The sequence below is a fragment of the Carya illinoinensis genome, chromosome 15 (genome assembly GCF_018687715.1).
Source record: "Carya illinoinensis cultivar Pawnee chromosome 15, C.illinoinensisPawnee_v1, whole genome shotgun sequence".
Lineage (NCBI taxonomy): Eukaryota > Viridiplantae > Streptophyta > Magnoliopsida > Fagales > Juglandaceae > Carya > Carya illinoinensis.
This window is the reverse complement of record NC_056766.1, coordinates 1,641,300-1,658,020: the sequence shown is the minus strand read 5'-3', so window position 1 is coordinate 1,658,020 and position 16,721 is coordinate 1,641,300. Positions and strand designations below refer to the sequence as shown.

At 40.9% G+C, this 16,721-nt stretch overlaps 1 protein-coding gene across 1 annotated transcript; it reads right to left on the bottom strand.

Annotated features, from left to right (window-relative positions):
- Positions 1 to 11,313: 11,313 nt before the first annotated feature.
- On the bottom strand, positions 11,314 to 16,520 carry LOC122295496 (laccase-14-like). The gene is made up of 6 exons (XM_043104531.1): positions 16,342 to 16,520; positions 14,099 to 14,250; positions 13,712 to 13,956; positions 13,400 to 13,528; positions 11,977 to 12,927; positions 11,314 to 11,848 (listed from the first exon to the last, which is right to left on the bottom strand). The coding sequence occupies exons 1-6, from the start codon at positions 16,456 to 16,458 to the stop codon at positions 11,718 to 11,720; spliced, it is 1,725 nt and encodes a 574-aa protein (XP_042960465.1). The 5' UTR covers positions 16,459 to 16,520; the 3' UTR covers positions 11,314 to 11,717.
- Positions 16,521 to 16,721: the final 201 nt, after the last annotated feature.

The window sequence follows — 16,721 nt, the reverse complement described above, 5'->3', positions numbered from 1 at the left end:
GGTTTTTGTGGGCTTTGTGCATTGGGCATGTTTCATGCATCTTGTATGAGTTTTATGTGTTTTTATCTGGTAGCGTTTGGGTTTTACTTATCTGCGGTACCATTCGTGGTTCCGTAGCTTTTGGTGCAGAGTTAGAGGACGAAGAGGAGGAGGCTGAGCCTGAGGATGCGGCTCCGCCGGGTTGCTGATGCTATCTTTATATTTGTTTAAAACTGTAGTCGTGTTTTGTAATATTTATCTATGTACGTTTTAAACAGCTTGTTTTACGTTAAGAAAAATTCTGGTACTTAGTTATGACTTTCTTTATCCGCTGCGAGTTTCTCTGTACACATCTGTTGCCTTGCACACACTCGGCACCCGACGATGGGATGGTGACCCGGGTTGTCACCATCCGGACGTCTCAATTTCCCCGTGTTTGGGCGTGGGGATTTTGGGGGGCGTCACAGGTGGTATCAGAGCGGTTTGGCTCTGGGTAAAACCACATGTCCCGTAGGTAGTACCAGAATGTTTTTAAAGTTGTGTTTTGAAAATTATGTTAAGTATAATTATCTTATTTGTTTTATTTGTGTGAGCTTGTTTGTTTGTTTTTATTTATTTAGTTATATTTTGGCATGCTGGTTTCTTTTGTTTCTTGCTGTGTTGTGCTGTTTTTGTTTTTGTTGGTTTTATGATGGCTTTATTTGTTTTCTTAAAGGAGGGTCAAGAGTAGTGTTGTGACGGGAATATGGGGAGACCAGGGAGACCAAGGAAAAATACTCAGGAACCGCAAGAAAATACCTCCAGAGATGACTCCATAGCCGAAGCAATTCGGCAGATGACGGAGTTTATGCAACAGAGTGCGAGGTCCCAACAGGCAGGGCCTTGGCCACTACAAGGACCTTGGCCACCACAAGGGGGTCCTTGGCCACCATCAGGAGGGCCTTGTCCACCATCAGGAGGACCTTATCCTCCGTCAGGAGAACCTTGTCCGCAACAAGGAGGGTATTGGCCACAACCAGGAGGTCCTTGGCCATATCAGGGAGGGCCTTGGATGTATCCAGGAGGGTCCAGCAGCATGGTGCAGGCCGGATGCACCTATGAGCGCTTCCTAGCGCATCGGACTCCACACTTCGCGGGAAATGAGGATCCAGTTCAGGCTGGAAAATGGATCAAAGATCTGGAGAAGACCTTTGAGGTGTGTGGGTGCACTGAGGCACAACAAGTACTTTACGCCAGCTACCTCTTGCAGGGCACTGCTTCTGATTGGTGGGATACCAAGAGGGTGCTGTTGGAATCTGAATTGGGATCTTTCGCTGCGGTGACCTGGCAGCGTTTCAAGAAAGAGTTCAATGACCGCTTCTTTCCCGCATCGGTAAGGAAGCAAAAGGCAAGAGAGTTCTCCAATCTGGTCCAAGGGGGCGCAACAGTGGAACAATACGCCCGGAGGTTCATAGAACTTGAGCGGTTTGCTCCTCATCTTGTCGCCACTGAGGAGATGCGAGCAGATCGTTTTCAGGAAGGGCTACGCCCTGATATACGCCGTATGGTGGTCAGCCTTCGGATATCCACTTTTCAGGAGTTAGTGGATGTGGCCACCCTTGTAGAGCGGGAAAATAATCTGTGTATGGGCTCCCCTCCAGGGCAAAAGAGGCGGAGTTTTTCTGGTGAAGGAAGCAGCTCGGGTTCGCCTCAGAAGTTTGTTCAGCGGACTGGAACCCGATCTCAAGCATCCTCCAGTGTTCGCATGGGAGGACGTATGCCTGTTTGTGGAGTTTGTAATAGAGCTCATGAGGGCGAGTGTCGGACGAGTAGCGGACCCCAGTGTTATCGGTGCGGCCAAGTGGGGCATATTGCTCGGGATTGCCCCGTTAGAGCTCAAGGAAGCCGTGGAGGTAGACACGGTGGAAGAACCAACCCGAGACAAGCAGTGCAAGCCCGGGTTTATGCTGTCACGCCCGGAGAGGTGGACGATGAGGCACCAGCGACCCATGATGCTGGAGTAATCACAGGTATGGATTAATTTAATTTTTAAGTTGGATTTAATTTTTGGTGCATTTGGTTTCTTCGTTGTTTTTTTTTGGATTTCATGGGTTGTGTGTTTGGTTCAGGAAGAGTCCGTTTGTATGAGTTTTATGCTTGTACTTTGTTTGATTTTGGTGCTTCACGATCGTTTGTGTCTTCCACGTTTGCTCGGGTGTGTAACTTGGTCACGGAACCGTTGCTGAAGGCTATGGTAGTGGCGCTACCCGATGGCGAGATGGTGTGGTGTTCCAAGGTTGCTTTGGGATGCCCGTTAAATTTTGAGGGAAGGTTTTTGGATGCTGATCTGGTGGTATTCAAGCTGTTGGGTTTTGATATCATCCTCGGGATAGATTGGCTATACCGATATTCTGCGACTATTAATTGCAGAAGTCGGACAATTAGCTTTCAGCTTCCGGATGGTGATTGTCTGGAATTCGCGGGGAGTAGATTAAAAGAAAAGCCGATGATTATATCGGCGATACAGGCAATAAGAGAGATTGCATGGGGAGCGGATGCATTCTTGGTTCAGATGGTGTCCACGCCGTCTGAGAAGAAGTCCTTGGCAGACATTCCAGTTGTTGAAGAGTTCCCCGATGTGTTTGTGGATGACTTGCCCGGACTACCCCCTGTTCGAGAGATGGAGTTTGTCATAGATTTGGAACCTGGAGCGGCTCCTGTGCATAAAACTCCTTATCGCATGGCACCGGCTGAATTGAAAGAGTTGAAGACTCAGTTGCAAGAACTGGTAGAGAAGGGATTTATTCAGCCTAGTACGTCGCCATGGGGTGCACCAGTTTTATTTGTTAAGAAGAAAGATGGAACCCTTCGTATGTGCATTGACTATCGGGAGTTGAACAAGGTGACCATCAAAAATAAATATCCTCTCCCGCGGATAGATGATTTATTTGACCAACTTCAAGGAGCAGCCGTGTTCTCTAAGATTGATCTGAGGTCGGGATACTACCAGCTGAGAATCAGAGACCAGGATGTGCCTAAAACTGCTTTCAGGTCGAGGTATGGGCATTATGAATTTAAGGTGATGCCGTTTGGGTTAGCTAATGCCCCTGCAGCGTTCATGGATTTGATGAATAGGGTGTTTCAACCTTACCTGGATTCCTTTGTGGTAGTATTTATCGATGATATACTGATTTATTCCCGAGATGTTGAAGAGCATGTGTATCATCTTAGTTTGGTACTTGAGAAATTGAGAGAGCACCAGTTGTACGCCAAGCTCAGCAAGTGTGAGTTCTGGTTGGAAGAAGTTAAATTTCTTGGGCATGTAATTTCCCAGGATGGAGTGGCAGTTGATCCTAGTAAGGTAGAAGCCATTTTGTCATGGCCACGCCCAACTACAGTACGCGAGATCAGGAGTTTCTTGGGGCTCGCCGGTTACTACCGAAGGTTTGTAGAGGGTTTTGCTCGCTTATCCGGACCTCTCACAGCTTTGACTCGGAAGAATACAGAATTTGTTTGGTCAGAGAAATGTGAGAGAAGCTTCCAGGAATTGAAGAACAGGTTGACGACGGCACCAGTGTTAGCACTCCCAGAACCGCATAAGCCGTTTGTAGTCTTCAGTGATGCGTCTAAGTTCGGTTTGGGTTGTGTCCTTATGCAGGAAGGACGGGTTGTAGCCTATGCATCTCGTCAGCTTAAGGACCATGAGAAGAATTATCCGACGCATGATCTAGAGTTGGCTGCGATTGTTTTTGCACTCAAGATCTGGCGGCATTTCTTGTATGGGGAAGCTTGTGAGGTATTTACTGATCATAAGAGCTTGAAGCATTTGTTTTCCCAGAAAAATTTGAATATGAGGCAGAGGCGTTGGCTAGAGCTAATCAGTGACTATCAGTGTGAGATCAAGTACCACCCGGGGAAGGCTAACATAGTTGCTGATGCTTTGAGCCGGAAGTCTCATTTGGAGGATGAAGCCGAACCGTCAGAAATGGATTCGTTACTTTATAGGATGAGAAGGCTCCTTATAGAGAGTTCGCAGCAAGTAGAGATTTTGTCTTCAGTTCTGGATATTCGGGTAATAGATTTTGAAGAATTGAAAGCTCTCCAAAGAAAGGATCAGAAGCTGCTGAACATCAGGAAAAGAGTCCGAAAATCTCGAGGGCCGTTGCATTATAGCATGGATAGTGATGGGGTACTTCGGTTCTGAGATCGCAGAGTGGTCCCGAAGGACTCAGATTTCAAAGAACGAATCATGGCGGAAGCTCATGCGGCCCCGTATTCAGTTCATCCCGGCAGTACAAAGATGTATCGTGACTTGAAGAAAAATTACTGGTGGGATGGAATGAAGAAGGACGTTGCCTTATATGTGGAGAAATGCCACACGTGTCGTCAGGTAAAGGCTGAGCATCAGAGACCTGCAGGCATGCTCCAACCCCTCCCTATACTTGAGTGGAAGTGGGATGACATCACGATGGACTTCGTAGTGGGTTTGCCGAGAACGCCTAGTGGGAAGAACTCTGTTTGGGTGATCGTGGACCGGTTAACGAAGAGTGCTCATTTTCTGCCTGTTAACAACACCGACTCTTTGGGTAAGTTGACCCGTTTGTATGTCAAGGAGATAGTGCGGCTACATGGCATACCAAAGACTATAGTGTCGGATCGAGACCCGAGGTTCACATCGCAGTTCTGGAAGAGTTTGCAGGCAGCTTTGGGTACTAAGTTGAAGTTCAGCACTGCTTATCACCCGCAGACAGACGGCCAATCAGAACGCACCATTCAGACTCTGGAAGACATGCTGCGAGCATGTGTCCTGGAATTCCAAGGAAGTTGAGAAAATCACTTGCCGCTCATTGAGTTTGCCTACAATAACAGCTACCATGCGACCATTCAGATGGCTCCCTATGAAGCTCTTTATGGGAGAAAGTGTAGGTCGCCCTTGTGTTGGGATGAAGTTGGGGAGAGTAGGGTAATTGGACCCGAAATAATTTAGGAAATGCAAAGCCAAGTCCGGATCATTAGAGATAAAATGGCGGTAGCTCAGAGTCGCCAGAAAAGCTACGCTGATACCAGGAGGAGAGAATTGTCATTTGAAGTTGGTGATTGGGTTTATCTTAAAGTCTCTCCCATGAGAGGTGTTAAGCGTTTTGGTAAGAAAAGGAAACTAGATCCGAGGTATGTCGGCCCTTTTCAGATTCTGGAGAGAGTAGGGTCCGTTGCCTATAGAGTTGCTTTGCCGGATTATTTCGGGGATGTTCATGATGTCTTCCACGTATCATCCCTGAAGAAGAGCTTTGGGCAGCAAGAGCCTCGCTTCATCGACCCAGCAGGTATTCAGTTGCAACCGGATCTCACTTACGAAGTTGTTCCGTCGCAGATTTTGGATTGGAAGGAGCAACAGTTGAGGTCCAAGGCGATACCTTTAGTTAAAGTGGCTTGGGGAGATCCGTTAGCTCAAGACTTCTCTTGGGAGCGAGCAGCGGACATGAGGGAGCAGTACCCGTATTTGTTTGAATGAAGAAGGTATGTATCTTGTTTTTTTTATCACAGTTGGCTTATGTACGTTTGTGTGGCTTGGTTTAAGTTGGTGGTGATCTTGCAATTTCGAGGACGAAATTGTTTTTAAGGAGGGGAGGATGTGATGACCCGTTTTGAGTGTATTTTCGCTGAAATATTTGTTTTTATTTTAATTAATATATTAGCTATTTATTGTAATTTATTTGCGTTTTAAAAATTGGGTTTTTAATTTAATTTAGTTTATTTGATGTTGTGTTTTTTTTAGTTGTTTTGTGGTTTTTAATCTTTTTGGCGGGTTAGTTTTGCTTCCCGAAAAGAGGATTGGACCTCCTCTTTTCCCTACATCTTTTTCCTTTTTCCTCTTTTTCCTTTTTCTTTTCCCTTCTTTTCCTTTTTCCTTCTTTTTTCTTTTTTTTCTTTTTTTTCTTTTCTTTCTCTCCTCTCCCGCTCGACCGAACCCCCCCGTGCTCTCTCTCTCTCTCTCTCCTCCCTCTCCCCCCGCGTCGTCTCTCTCTCTCCTCCAGCCCAGCGCCGTCCGGCCACCAACCGGACCCCCACCGGTCCAAAAAGTTCCCCCTCCCTCCGGTGCACCTCCCCACCGAAAACCACCCCCAACTGGCCGGCCATTTGGCCGGAAAAAGCTTCCAAAGGGCGCACGGATTTCACTCCGATCCGCCGCCGTCGCTCCACCTCCGGCCACCATTTCTTCACCACTTCATCACCGGTCCCTTGCCGTCCTAACCCACCCATTTCCGGCCTCCATCGACCACCGGAGCAGCTCCCACGAGCTTGTTTTCCGATTTGCCATTTTCGGCCATTCCGCCGCCACCCACGGCCGTCCGTCACTTCCAATAGCTTCACAACCACCTCTAGACCATTCCCTATCAATCTTGTGTCCTAGTTTGTCCCCGTTCAAAAGTGGGTTTTTCAGACCCACGGCCACAGTGAATTTTCACTGTGACGTTGCTGTTTTTCCGCCGCTTGCAACGCCGCTTGTTTTCTAAAATTGCCGTATAGCGCTGTAAGTATTTTCCAAACCCTATTTTCAGATTTAAATATATATCGCTCATTCAATATATTTTACTGTTGTTGGTTGTTGATTCCGGACTGAGTCCGAGGAGTTTCGGGGGTCGGATGGATGGAGGACGGAGTTGTCTGTTTAATTGTTTATGTTTGTTGGATTATTTTATTATGCATTGATATGGCATTTTATGGTGCATGCACGTGTATTTGTGGTCTTATGTGAAAAGTCTGTGTATTGGCGTGAGTGGTTTTACGGGTGCGTGTGTATCACGAGCCCAAGCCGGGATGGGTTATTATCTCGGTGGAGCTCCTCTGGTCATTCGGGAGCGGAATAAACTGAGTGATGTCCCCTGAGTTATCGAGAGAGATGACGGGAGCGGGACTAGGGGATGCTTGGCTACGAACGTGCCGGGCATGGAACCGGGCATCGCCCTACTCACCGACTCCGTGGCCCTTCGCTGGCGAGGGCTAGAGGATGCTTGGCTACGCACGCGTGGGGCGCGGAACTGGGCATCGCTTGTTAGGTGTCACATGCGTGGTGGTACTCTGCGGTGTGACACTGGAGCCAGGGTGTGCGGATGACCCCTAGGGGAGGTCATGGTGCATACGGTTAAAATTGGATAATGGTTTAAGAGGCCAAATGGGACTTTTGGTGTGGGCCAGATGGACTTCTGGCGAGATATTGGGCCGGATGGACTTCCGGCGAGATATTGGGCCAAATGGACTTTTGGCGGCCAAATGTGACTTTTGGCGTGTTTTTCAGAAAGGATATGCTTTTGGGCCAAATGGGTTTTTTTGGCGTGTGTGGAAAACTTGGGTTTTTGTGGGCTTTGTGCATTGGACATGTTTCATGCATCTTGTATGAGTTTTATGTGTTTTTATCTGGTAGCGTTTGGGTTTTACTTATCTGCGGTACCATTCGTGGTTCCGTAGCTTTTGGTGCAGAGTTAGAGGACGAAGAGGAGGAGGCTGAGCCCGAGGATGCGGCTCCGCCGGGTTGCTGATGCTATCTTTATATTTGTTTAAAACTGTAGTCGTGTTTTGTAATATTTATCTATGTACGTTTTAAACAGCTTGTTTTACGTTAAGAAAAATTCTGGTACTTAGTTATGACTTTCTTTATCCGCTGCGAGTTTCTCTGTACACATCTGTTGCCTTGCACACACTCGGCACCCGACGATGGGATGGTGACCCGGGTTGTCACCATCCGGACGTCTCAATTTCCCCGTGTTCGGGCGTGGGGATTTTGGGGGGCGTCACATATATTATATACTTAACTAGTATATACTTATATAATATACTACAGTTAGCTTATCAATTTTAATATTAAATCATTGCGCTTCAAATTTCAATCTTTTTAAATTTATAATAATTGTTCACAAATGATGCATTATTTTATTTAAAAACTACATAAAATTTAAATTATAGTCATATTTACCAAATACTCTATCTAACGTACGAACTTCACCTACTAACGTTCGAACTTCACCCACTAACGTTCGAATGTTGGCGCAAAAAAATATTACGTTCGCATGTAAAAATCTTTAATGTTCAAACGTTCGAACATAAATTTGCCTACATTCGAATATCAGACGAATTCTCATCTAGATTTAGTGATGGTTTGTATAAACCGTCACAAAAACTGATTTTTTGTGACAGTTTGGGGACTGTCACTAATTTTAAAACATCACTAAATCTCAATTTTGTTGTAATGTATATTTAGATGTTGAGATGAGATGAGATGAGATGAGATGAGTTGAGACCATCTATAAAACCAAACGGGAAAAAAGTTTAATACAACATTAATGTTACAATTTCTAATCTGAATCCAATTTGAAAGTATTCATATGAAAAGTCGGATTAATTAATGATAAACATGACTTACAAATTACAATAAAAGAGTTCAAATAATTTAATTACCAAATTCCTTTACATCTAAAAGGAAAGAAAATCTAGTTTCTTTAGGTACTCATTTCTTTTTGAGAACAAATAAGTTTTATTGAAATTAATCTATACAAGTGAGATTCAATACAAATAGGAGTTTTCACCATGTCAATGATGACATTTGAAATAGCAAAAGCACTCTTGCCTAGAGCATGTGCTACTTTTACTTAAAAAAAAGCTGCTTATTTATGGCCCGTTATACTCGTTAAAATTAGTATGATTTCATAGCAAATAGTTATTCTCATTGCAAACAATCCATCACAAATTTTCATCTTTCTTGTAGTGTTTGTTGGCATCACTTTTTACATGGTTAACAGATAAACTAGCAAACCTAGAGAGCATGCTTTTTACATAAGAAATTAACATCCATTTGGTGTCCCAACTATTTTCTATGTCATTGATTGCCTTGACAACAAGTAATGCATCACCTTCAATAATTACCTTTTGAAATCCTAGCTGCTGCAAGGACTCTGTTAGCAAATGATCCAGAAATAAGGGTGTGTTCATCCTCATTGAAGCTAAGGGCACATTTGGGAACATAACCATTCTCAAGTATTCTTCTCACATATTCTTCAATATTTCTTTTTTAAACATCACTCAAACGTAAAATACTTTTTAATTTTTAATTTTTAATTTTTTCATATAATTATTACCTAATTATTATAACCTTTTCAAGCTTTCAAAAAAAAAAAAAAAATACAAAACCCTATACAAAATTTCCAAACTTTTAAACAAAAATAATATTAAAAAATAATATTCATCCAATTTTTTAATTTTACAATATTTTTATTGAACCTTTTCTCTCTCATTTCCTAAAATCTAATAAAACATCACAATTCAAACTATTTCACTACTGTCTACAAACCATTTCACTACTATTTATAGATATTTTAAAATATTTATTAAAATGAGATCTTACACTTTTCCTTCCGAAGCTCTAACAATAACACCAACTCCTACTCTGCATTGTTGCTTGTCAATTGTAACATCTCAATTGATCTTGAAAACATCCGCCAGAGGTACCACCCATATGTAGGGTTGAGCACCGACTTTTCGAAGTCGGTATTGTCCTCCTCCAACTCCAACTTTGTTGGAGGTCGAATCCGACATCCGACTCCGACTCCGACTCCTATAGGCTCCGCTCTGACTCCGACTCCGACTTGTCAGAGCGGAGCCAGAGTTAGGCTTTTTTATTGGACTTTTTCTTTAATCCATTTGACATTTTAATTTTACAATTTTGGACTCTAATCGGATTTGGGCGTTCAGATCAATTTTTTTTTTAAATATAATTTATAATTTGTAAAAAGAAATCATTCACACAAGGATCATTCATTCTTAAATCCTTAGAACTTGATACACACATTAAAATCTTGAACACTGTAAAATAAAACAAAATTCAAACTTGTAAGAAGAAATTTTTCAACTATGATACACACATTAAAAATATATAACCAAAATTATAAATTAAAATCATTTATACAAAATTACAAATTAAAAATACATAACCAAAATTACAAACTAATTATCCATCATCATCTATCCTCCCAAATTATCCAACCAACTCATGGCTCATCATCCATCAAGTTCTAATTCCATCAACAAGTTACAACTTACGACAAAAGAACGGAGAACCAATACAAATTGCAATGAATTTCATTCCAACAAGTTATTATAGAATCATAGATTGATTACTATAGTCTATACATTACTACTACATGGTATATTAGGTACATTAGTGTTACATGTTATTATAGTAAAAGTGTATTATTTTAGGTACATTTGTTTATACTAGTATTTAACTCACTATATAAGTTATAGTTATATAAAATATATATGATTAATGTATAAAGAATATAGATATCTTTATAATAATAATTAACTCATGCTAGTATATATATTATTGAGTTTAACTAACTATATAAGATATAGTTATATAAAATCTACAGAATCAATACTTTAGTTATTATATATTAGTATTACATGTTATTATAAATTTATTATTTATATATTAATGTTTATCCATTGGTGTTACATGTTATTATATTTATATGATTAATATATAGAAAAATACATATATTTTTATTAAATATGTACAATATCCGAGTGAAGTCGGAGCCAGGCATCGGAGTCGGAGCGGATTGGAGTTGGTTCACCTCCACCTCCGACTCCGACTCCGACTCCAACTCTGACTTTGACTTTTCTTGAGAAAAAAACTCTGACTCCGACTCCGACTTGTCGGAATCAGAGCGAAGTCAGAGCGGAGCCGGGGTCGGAGTCAGATTTTTAGATTTCTGCTCAGCTCTACCCATATGTACACTTTATGTACTCTTTAATTGTCTTATATATTTTGTTTCTTTGATTAACCATCCGTATAACCGGTAATTACCCTTAAATCGAATCAACTAATTAGTAGCACTATGGAATATAATCAAATAAGTGCACTTAAAAATTATTATTATTATATATATATATATATATATAGTTTAGGACCATTGTTGTAATATATATTACGCTAAATTATTATTTTTCTAAAGAATTTGAACAGATGAAAATACATGAATTTATATATGAGCATGACGGCGTGTTACTAATACTTTGGTTCATTTGTATTGAGATCAAAATCCCTTATAATTTATAATATCTAAATATAATACTGAATGATCAATTAATGTTAAATTGATCCATTACATATTTTTTTAAATACTTTGAAATTAACATAACTAATAAAAAGGAAAGGTTCTTCAAAAATATATTCTATTTTCGGACCAAATATCTTTTTATAAAAGAAGCAAATTCATATGTGAATCCAAAACATGAGAAGACATAAGCAATACTAGAGATGACCTACGTACACACGATTGAAATATTGAATGAAACTAACAAGAAATAAATAAGTGCACTTTCTTATTGACTTAATTTTTGAAACAAATGATAGTTTATAGTTTATAGTTTATAGCTAGACTAGAATTCAGAAATCATATGGTAAGCATTCCTATACTACAAGTAAGTGCTGGGCGCACTCATTTTATTATATTGTACATTCATGCTTCAAAAGTAAACTTCCTACATCTGAAATCACCACTTATATATTCCAAAAACTTAAACTAAAGGGAAGTGGTAGACCTTTTTATTTATTTATTTATTTATTTTTTTTATTTCTTAATACTCCGTGCGCCTTCACTTCTCCCGAAGAAGGGAACAAAAATGCAACCCGGCCAAGAATTACACATTACATAATAAACGAAGTAATTGATAGATATATATCACAGCAAATTCGATCGTCAACATGGTGGCATGTCTGGCGGTGGGGATATCAATTGTGCATCTGGGTAGTCTCCATTTTTGACGATGAATGCCGAATCCATGCCCCAAGATTGGTGACGTTCTAAATGGCAGTGCAAGAACCATACACCTACAGAAAAATGAAGGTTCCATTAATATGAGATAGAGATAGCTGGTGATCACCATCTTGATTATGATGATATATGGTATAATATTTACGGTACTGATCATCATAATTATAATGTGCAGTTTAATTACCTGGGTTGTTTGCTTTGAATCTTATGGTTGCCCAGCCATTCTTAGGTACAGCGATGGTATTCTGAAGCGGGGGGTCAACAAGATTATATCCCAAAGGGTCCTTGTCTTTGTCGAAATCCCCAAATCCCCAACCAACGACGTAAAAACTATATCCATGTAGGTGCATGGGGTGATCTGTACCTGCAGCCAGGTTGGTTCCTTGGAAAACAAGCTCCACCGTTGAGTTATACTCGAGGACCTTCACTTCTGTTCCTATTTTCGGCGTCAATAGAAAAGCTGGAAGATACTCTGCAGTAAAATTAAATAGCAAAGGTGGCACACTCGGAAACTGGTCCCCATAAACGCCACCAATATGATTATAGTAGGCTTTTAATATATCAGTGGATGGCAGATGAAAGCTGATGTTATTCAAACTTGCAGAGAGTCGCGTTCCATTAGGACCCTCACAATATGAAGTTCTGTTGTTGCATGGGAATGTATTTACAGAAGCAGCATAAATTAGTTTTGTGCTTATGTTAAGTGGCACTGTAACTGGATGATCTTCATCTGCTAAACTTCTGAGTTTACCCGTAAAGGAAGCAGATGCATTGGTGTCATTGTAGGAAGGAAGATTTGGAAAATAGGGTCTTGAAGATGCGTTGTAGCTTCCGTTGTAGTATAGAATTGCAGTGGTGGTGGTGTTGTCGTACGTGACGCCGGCTGCGCTAGAATAGACACTGGCAGCCATGTAATAGTCACCTTGCGGTTGGTTTGCTTTCAACAAGACATCGATAGTTTGTCCAGGAGATATTGCAATGTAATCTGTTGTCAATGGCTTGGTGTAGCTTGCGTCTGTTCCCACGACTGTGATGTTATGTTTTGCAACGGCAAAGAAGAGAATATCCTGAAGTGCAGCATTGATTATGCGGAGGAGATAGGTCTTCCCATGGTCCACCATTAATTGGACGGTTTCTAAATGACAGGATCAGATGCATCCATGTCATTGAGATATATATTGTCAAAATTAGATGGTTTGCAATAATAATAATAAAAATAAAAATAAAATTATTTGATTGATTGTCCGTAATTTAAATTGTGGGATATAAACGAAGAGTAATGCTTTGCATATAGTCATAGAGTACGAAAGCGTCATGCAGTCTTTTTGAAAAAGAATACTAGGGTCTACATATTAAAAAAAAATTAAGTAATTTTTTTATGTAGTTATCGTATTTATTTATTTATTTTGTAAAAATAATTACACATTATTTTTATACTCCCGACTACAAATATGATTTCACATAAATGAAATAATTTAAAATAACGAGCAGTGGTATTGTTGTTCATTGAGATTAAAAAAGTTAATTAAGAACATGGAAGATTCAAATGATTTGAACCATTAATTAAGGGTAGCTGATCAAGCTAATTAATATGTACACAAAAATACCAGATTTTGAGCATGGGTATAGATCTCCAGGTTGACCGTTGATAGTATATGCATCGGAAACATTGGGATCTCCTCCGCTTAGACGAAATGTTTCGTAAAGCTCCATTATACCTTGCTTCCACCACTCCCCTGCATTTCAACCTCATCAATGGCCGGAGATAGATCATATTAATATTTATAATATTATGGTTCTTATATGTTAATGTTCATCGATTTTCACAATTAATTAAGGATTGACGTGTTAAGCAATTAATTAAAATTACAAAATGTAATTTGTAGCTTGATCTTTTGATGAGTGGCAAAGCTTGTTACCTAATATGATGGGAAATTCTGCATGAGGCTTGGGAAAAGGGTAATGAGTTCCCTTCTTTGGATGGATGATTATGGCCCCGTAAACAGTTGCCCTTGTGAAATCACTGTGCGCGTGCCACCAAAGAGTTCCTTCTTCGCTGGAAAATATGACCTTCTGCCTGAACTTTTTTCCTGGTTGGATTGGACATTGTGTGATATATTCAGGACCATCGGACCATGGATATCTTGGTTGCTTTACTCCATGCCTACAATAATGAATAATTATAATTAATTAGTTAATATTGTCTGATCTCTCTGATCATGATCTAATTTCACGCAAACATGACGAAATAACCGCACATGCAGTACGTTATACGTACTTAACGCGGACATCACAACTATAATTACCAGTGAATGGTGATGTTATAATCGCCTTTGTTATGAACATCAACAACGATAGTCTCTCCTTTCCTGACTTGTAGTGTGGGTCCAGGAAATTTTCCGTTGACAGTTAAGATGTTTTTTGTGCCGCAAAGTCTTGTGTATGGAGTCTCCTTCACCTGCAAAGTGATCGAACTCAATAATATTTAATTAATTAGCTGGATTGACTGATCTAGATAACCATATATATACAAGCTAGGTAGTTAAACGTATGGATGCAGGAGCATAAAACGTCATAGCATTAATAAAATGCCAAACAACTATATATATATATATATAGGCGTGTTGTCCGAGCAAGGATTTCAAACGTGTTAATATATAAATCACTATTGTGTTAAAAGCTTAAACTGATGGAAATATGTAAATTTTATTATTTCTATTTGTGTCTTAACACTCCCTTTCATGTATTGATCAGATTCCCCCTCAATGAGTAGGCTTAACTCGTAGAATATTTAGTTAGATGGGATAGATTGAGTAGAGTTTGAGTTTGAATTCAAGAATTTTATTCCGATAACATATAAAATCACCACTTGTTTCAAAAGTTTAAACTGATGGAAAGAAGTAGATTTTATTATTTATATTTATCATGTCTTCACACAACAGAGCCAATAAGATTTTGCTACACGTTTACCAGCAGACTGACTGCCACCGACTCAGATCGACCAGCCGAATTAGGAACCGGCCTAAACCGGTGGAGAACCGATCTGCCTGCAGTTGATCATATATAAAATCGAGTGTCGGCCGATCCGTCCAGGTTTGGATCAAGTGAGAACCAAAGAACCGACCGATGTAATATTATATATATATATTTACATCTTTCATACATAAAACGACGTCATTTCATATGAAACGGCGTTGTTTTGTTTTAATGAGTATGACAAAAAAAATGAAGCAAATGGCACTGTTTGATCTCAACCAAATGGCATCGTTCTTGGTTACTCCTCCCCCCCCCCCCCCCCCACCCCACGTTTCCTCTTCTGCGTCGTTTCTCTCTATTTCTCCTTCTTCTTCGTTTCTCTTTCTCCATTAATCTCCTCCCAATGAACACCCACCCACAGTGGCATGCTTTCAAAATTTCTCTCATCCTCTGAGTACCTCCTAGCCGGAGGCGAACCCCCACGAGTCACAGCTTTTCCTATCCTCTGCCAGCTCGATAAACCAACTGTGAACCTGCCGGCAACCGCTAGGTCGGTTCCGCCCCCACCCCACCACCCTACCTTACATGGTCGGTTTAATTTCTTCATAAAACTGTACCGACTAGGTCGGTTTTCAGCCCTAAATATATGCAAATCGCTGGCTGTCAAGAGAACGACATTATCTTCAACTTTCTGACCTTAACCATCGTATATATGTCTCCCGACGGTTACTATATATCTATGGACTACATATAAATGATATGAAAAAATATTGGCAACAGCCCCTGTTTGGGAACAGGCTCTGCACACCTTAGGTGTCATAGAGTAAAATGACTAATTTGTCCCTATAATAAAATGCACTTCCTCTCTCTAATTTCACTCCTCCCGTGTTCCGTCTGCGCCCCACCTCCACCCCCACCCACACATCATCTCCCCCACCTCCACCCCGCGTCGGCATGCTCTCCTCCACCTGGCACCACGACCCTCTTCCCCACCCGGCACCCCCACTCGGCATCAACGGTATCTTCCAAATGGATGGGAAAACCCATGGGAGAGTGAGGCTGCAGGTAGGAGAAATTGAGGCTATGGATGGCTGGGGTAGGCCGATGGTGGCTCTAGGTGGCGGCTGGAAGTTGTGGGTGGCGGTATACGACGGGCTAAGGTGGAGAACCCGTATATGGGTGAAACCCATTTTGGGAGAGAGGGGGCTGCGCGTGGGGGCTTCTGTGGAGGTTTGAAGGTGGCTGGAGGTGGCCGGCGTGAGGAGGTGGTGGTTAGTGGCACTGCTGGTGGCGCACGGCCATGCTGGGTGATCTAAGAGATGGATCAGGTAGGGGGAGGGGGTGTTGCAAAATGGCTGAGCTGAGAGATGGAAAAATAATATAAAAAATATGACACGTAAGATATGCTACGTATCAGTCGTGAACAGTAATTTATCCGTAACAAAACTCAAATGATATATATCGTAGACTTTTGCTTCTAATTAAGATGATCAGTGATCGTGATATAATATAGCTGCCAAAGATATAATATTGGAACAGAAAAGAAACATAAGTAGTTAATGATAATAATTACCACGAAAGTGTGTTGAGATAAACCCTGGCAATGGAGGACCATACCGGCAAATACCAAAAGCCCCGACATTATTTGCAGGAGCGGTACTACTGAATTTGTCTTCAGTACTGGAGACATTCTTTATCATTTAATGGAATTCGAGATCCTTTTCACTACTTTTCTTTAGTTTGTGTGATGCAAGAAAGAGGAGGTGAAGTATTTATAGGGTACAGAAGCTGGTTGACAAGTCATAATCATGAGCAGCTATGGATAATCACATGAATGCGTGATGAAATTTTCCTTTAGAAGACTCGGCACGCCAAAGTACGTAGGCCACCATGAGTTTCTTGTATTTGAAAATTCAGAATTTGAAAATGACCCCATACCAATAATTTAGAAAA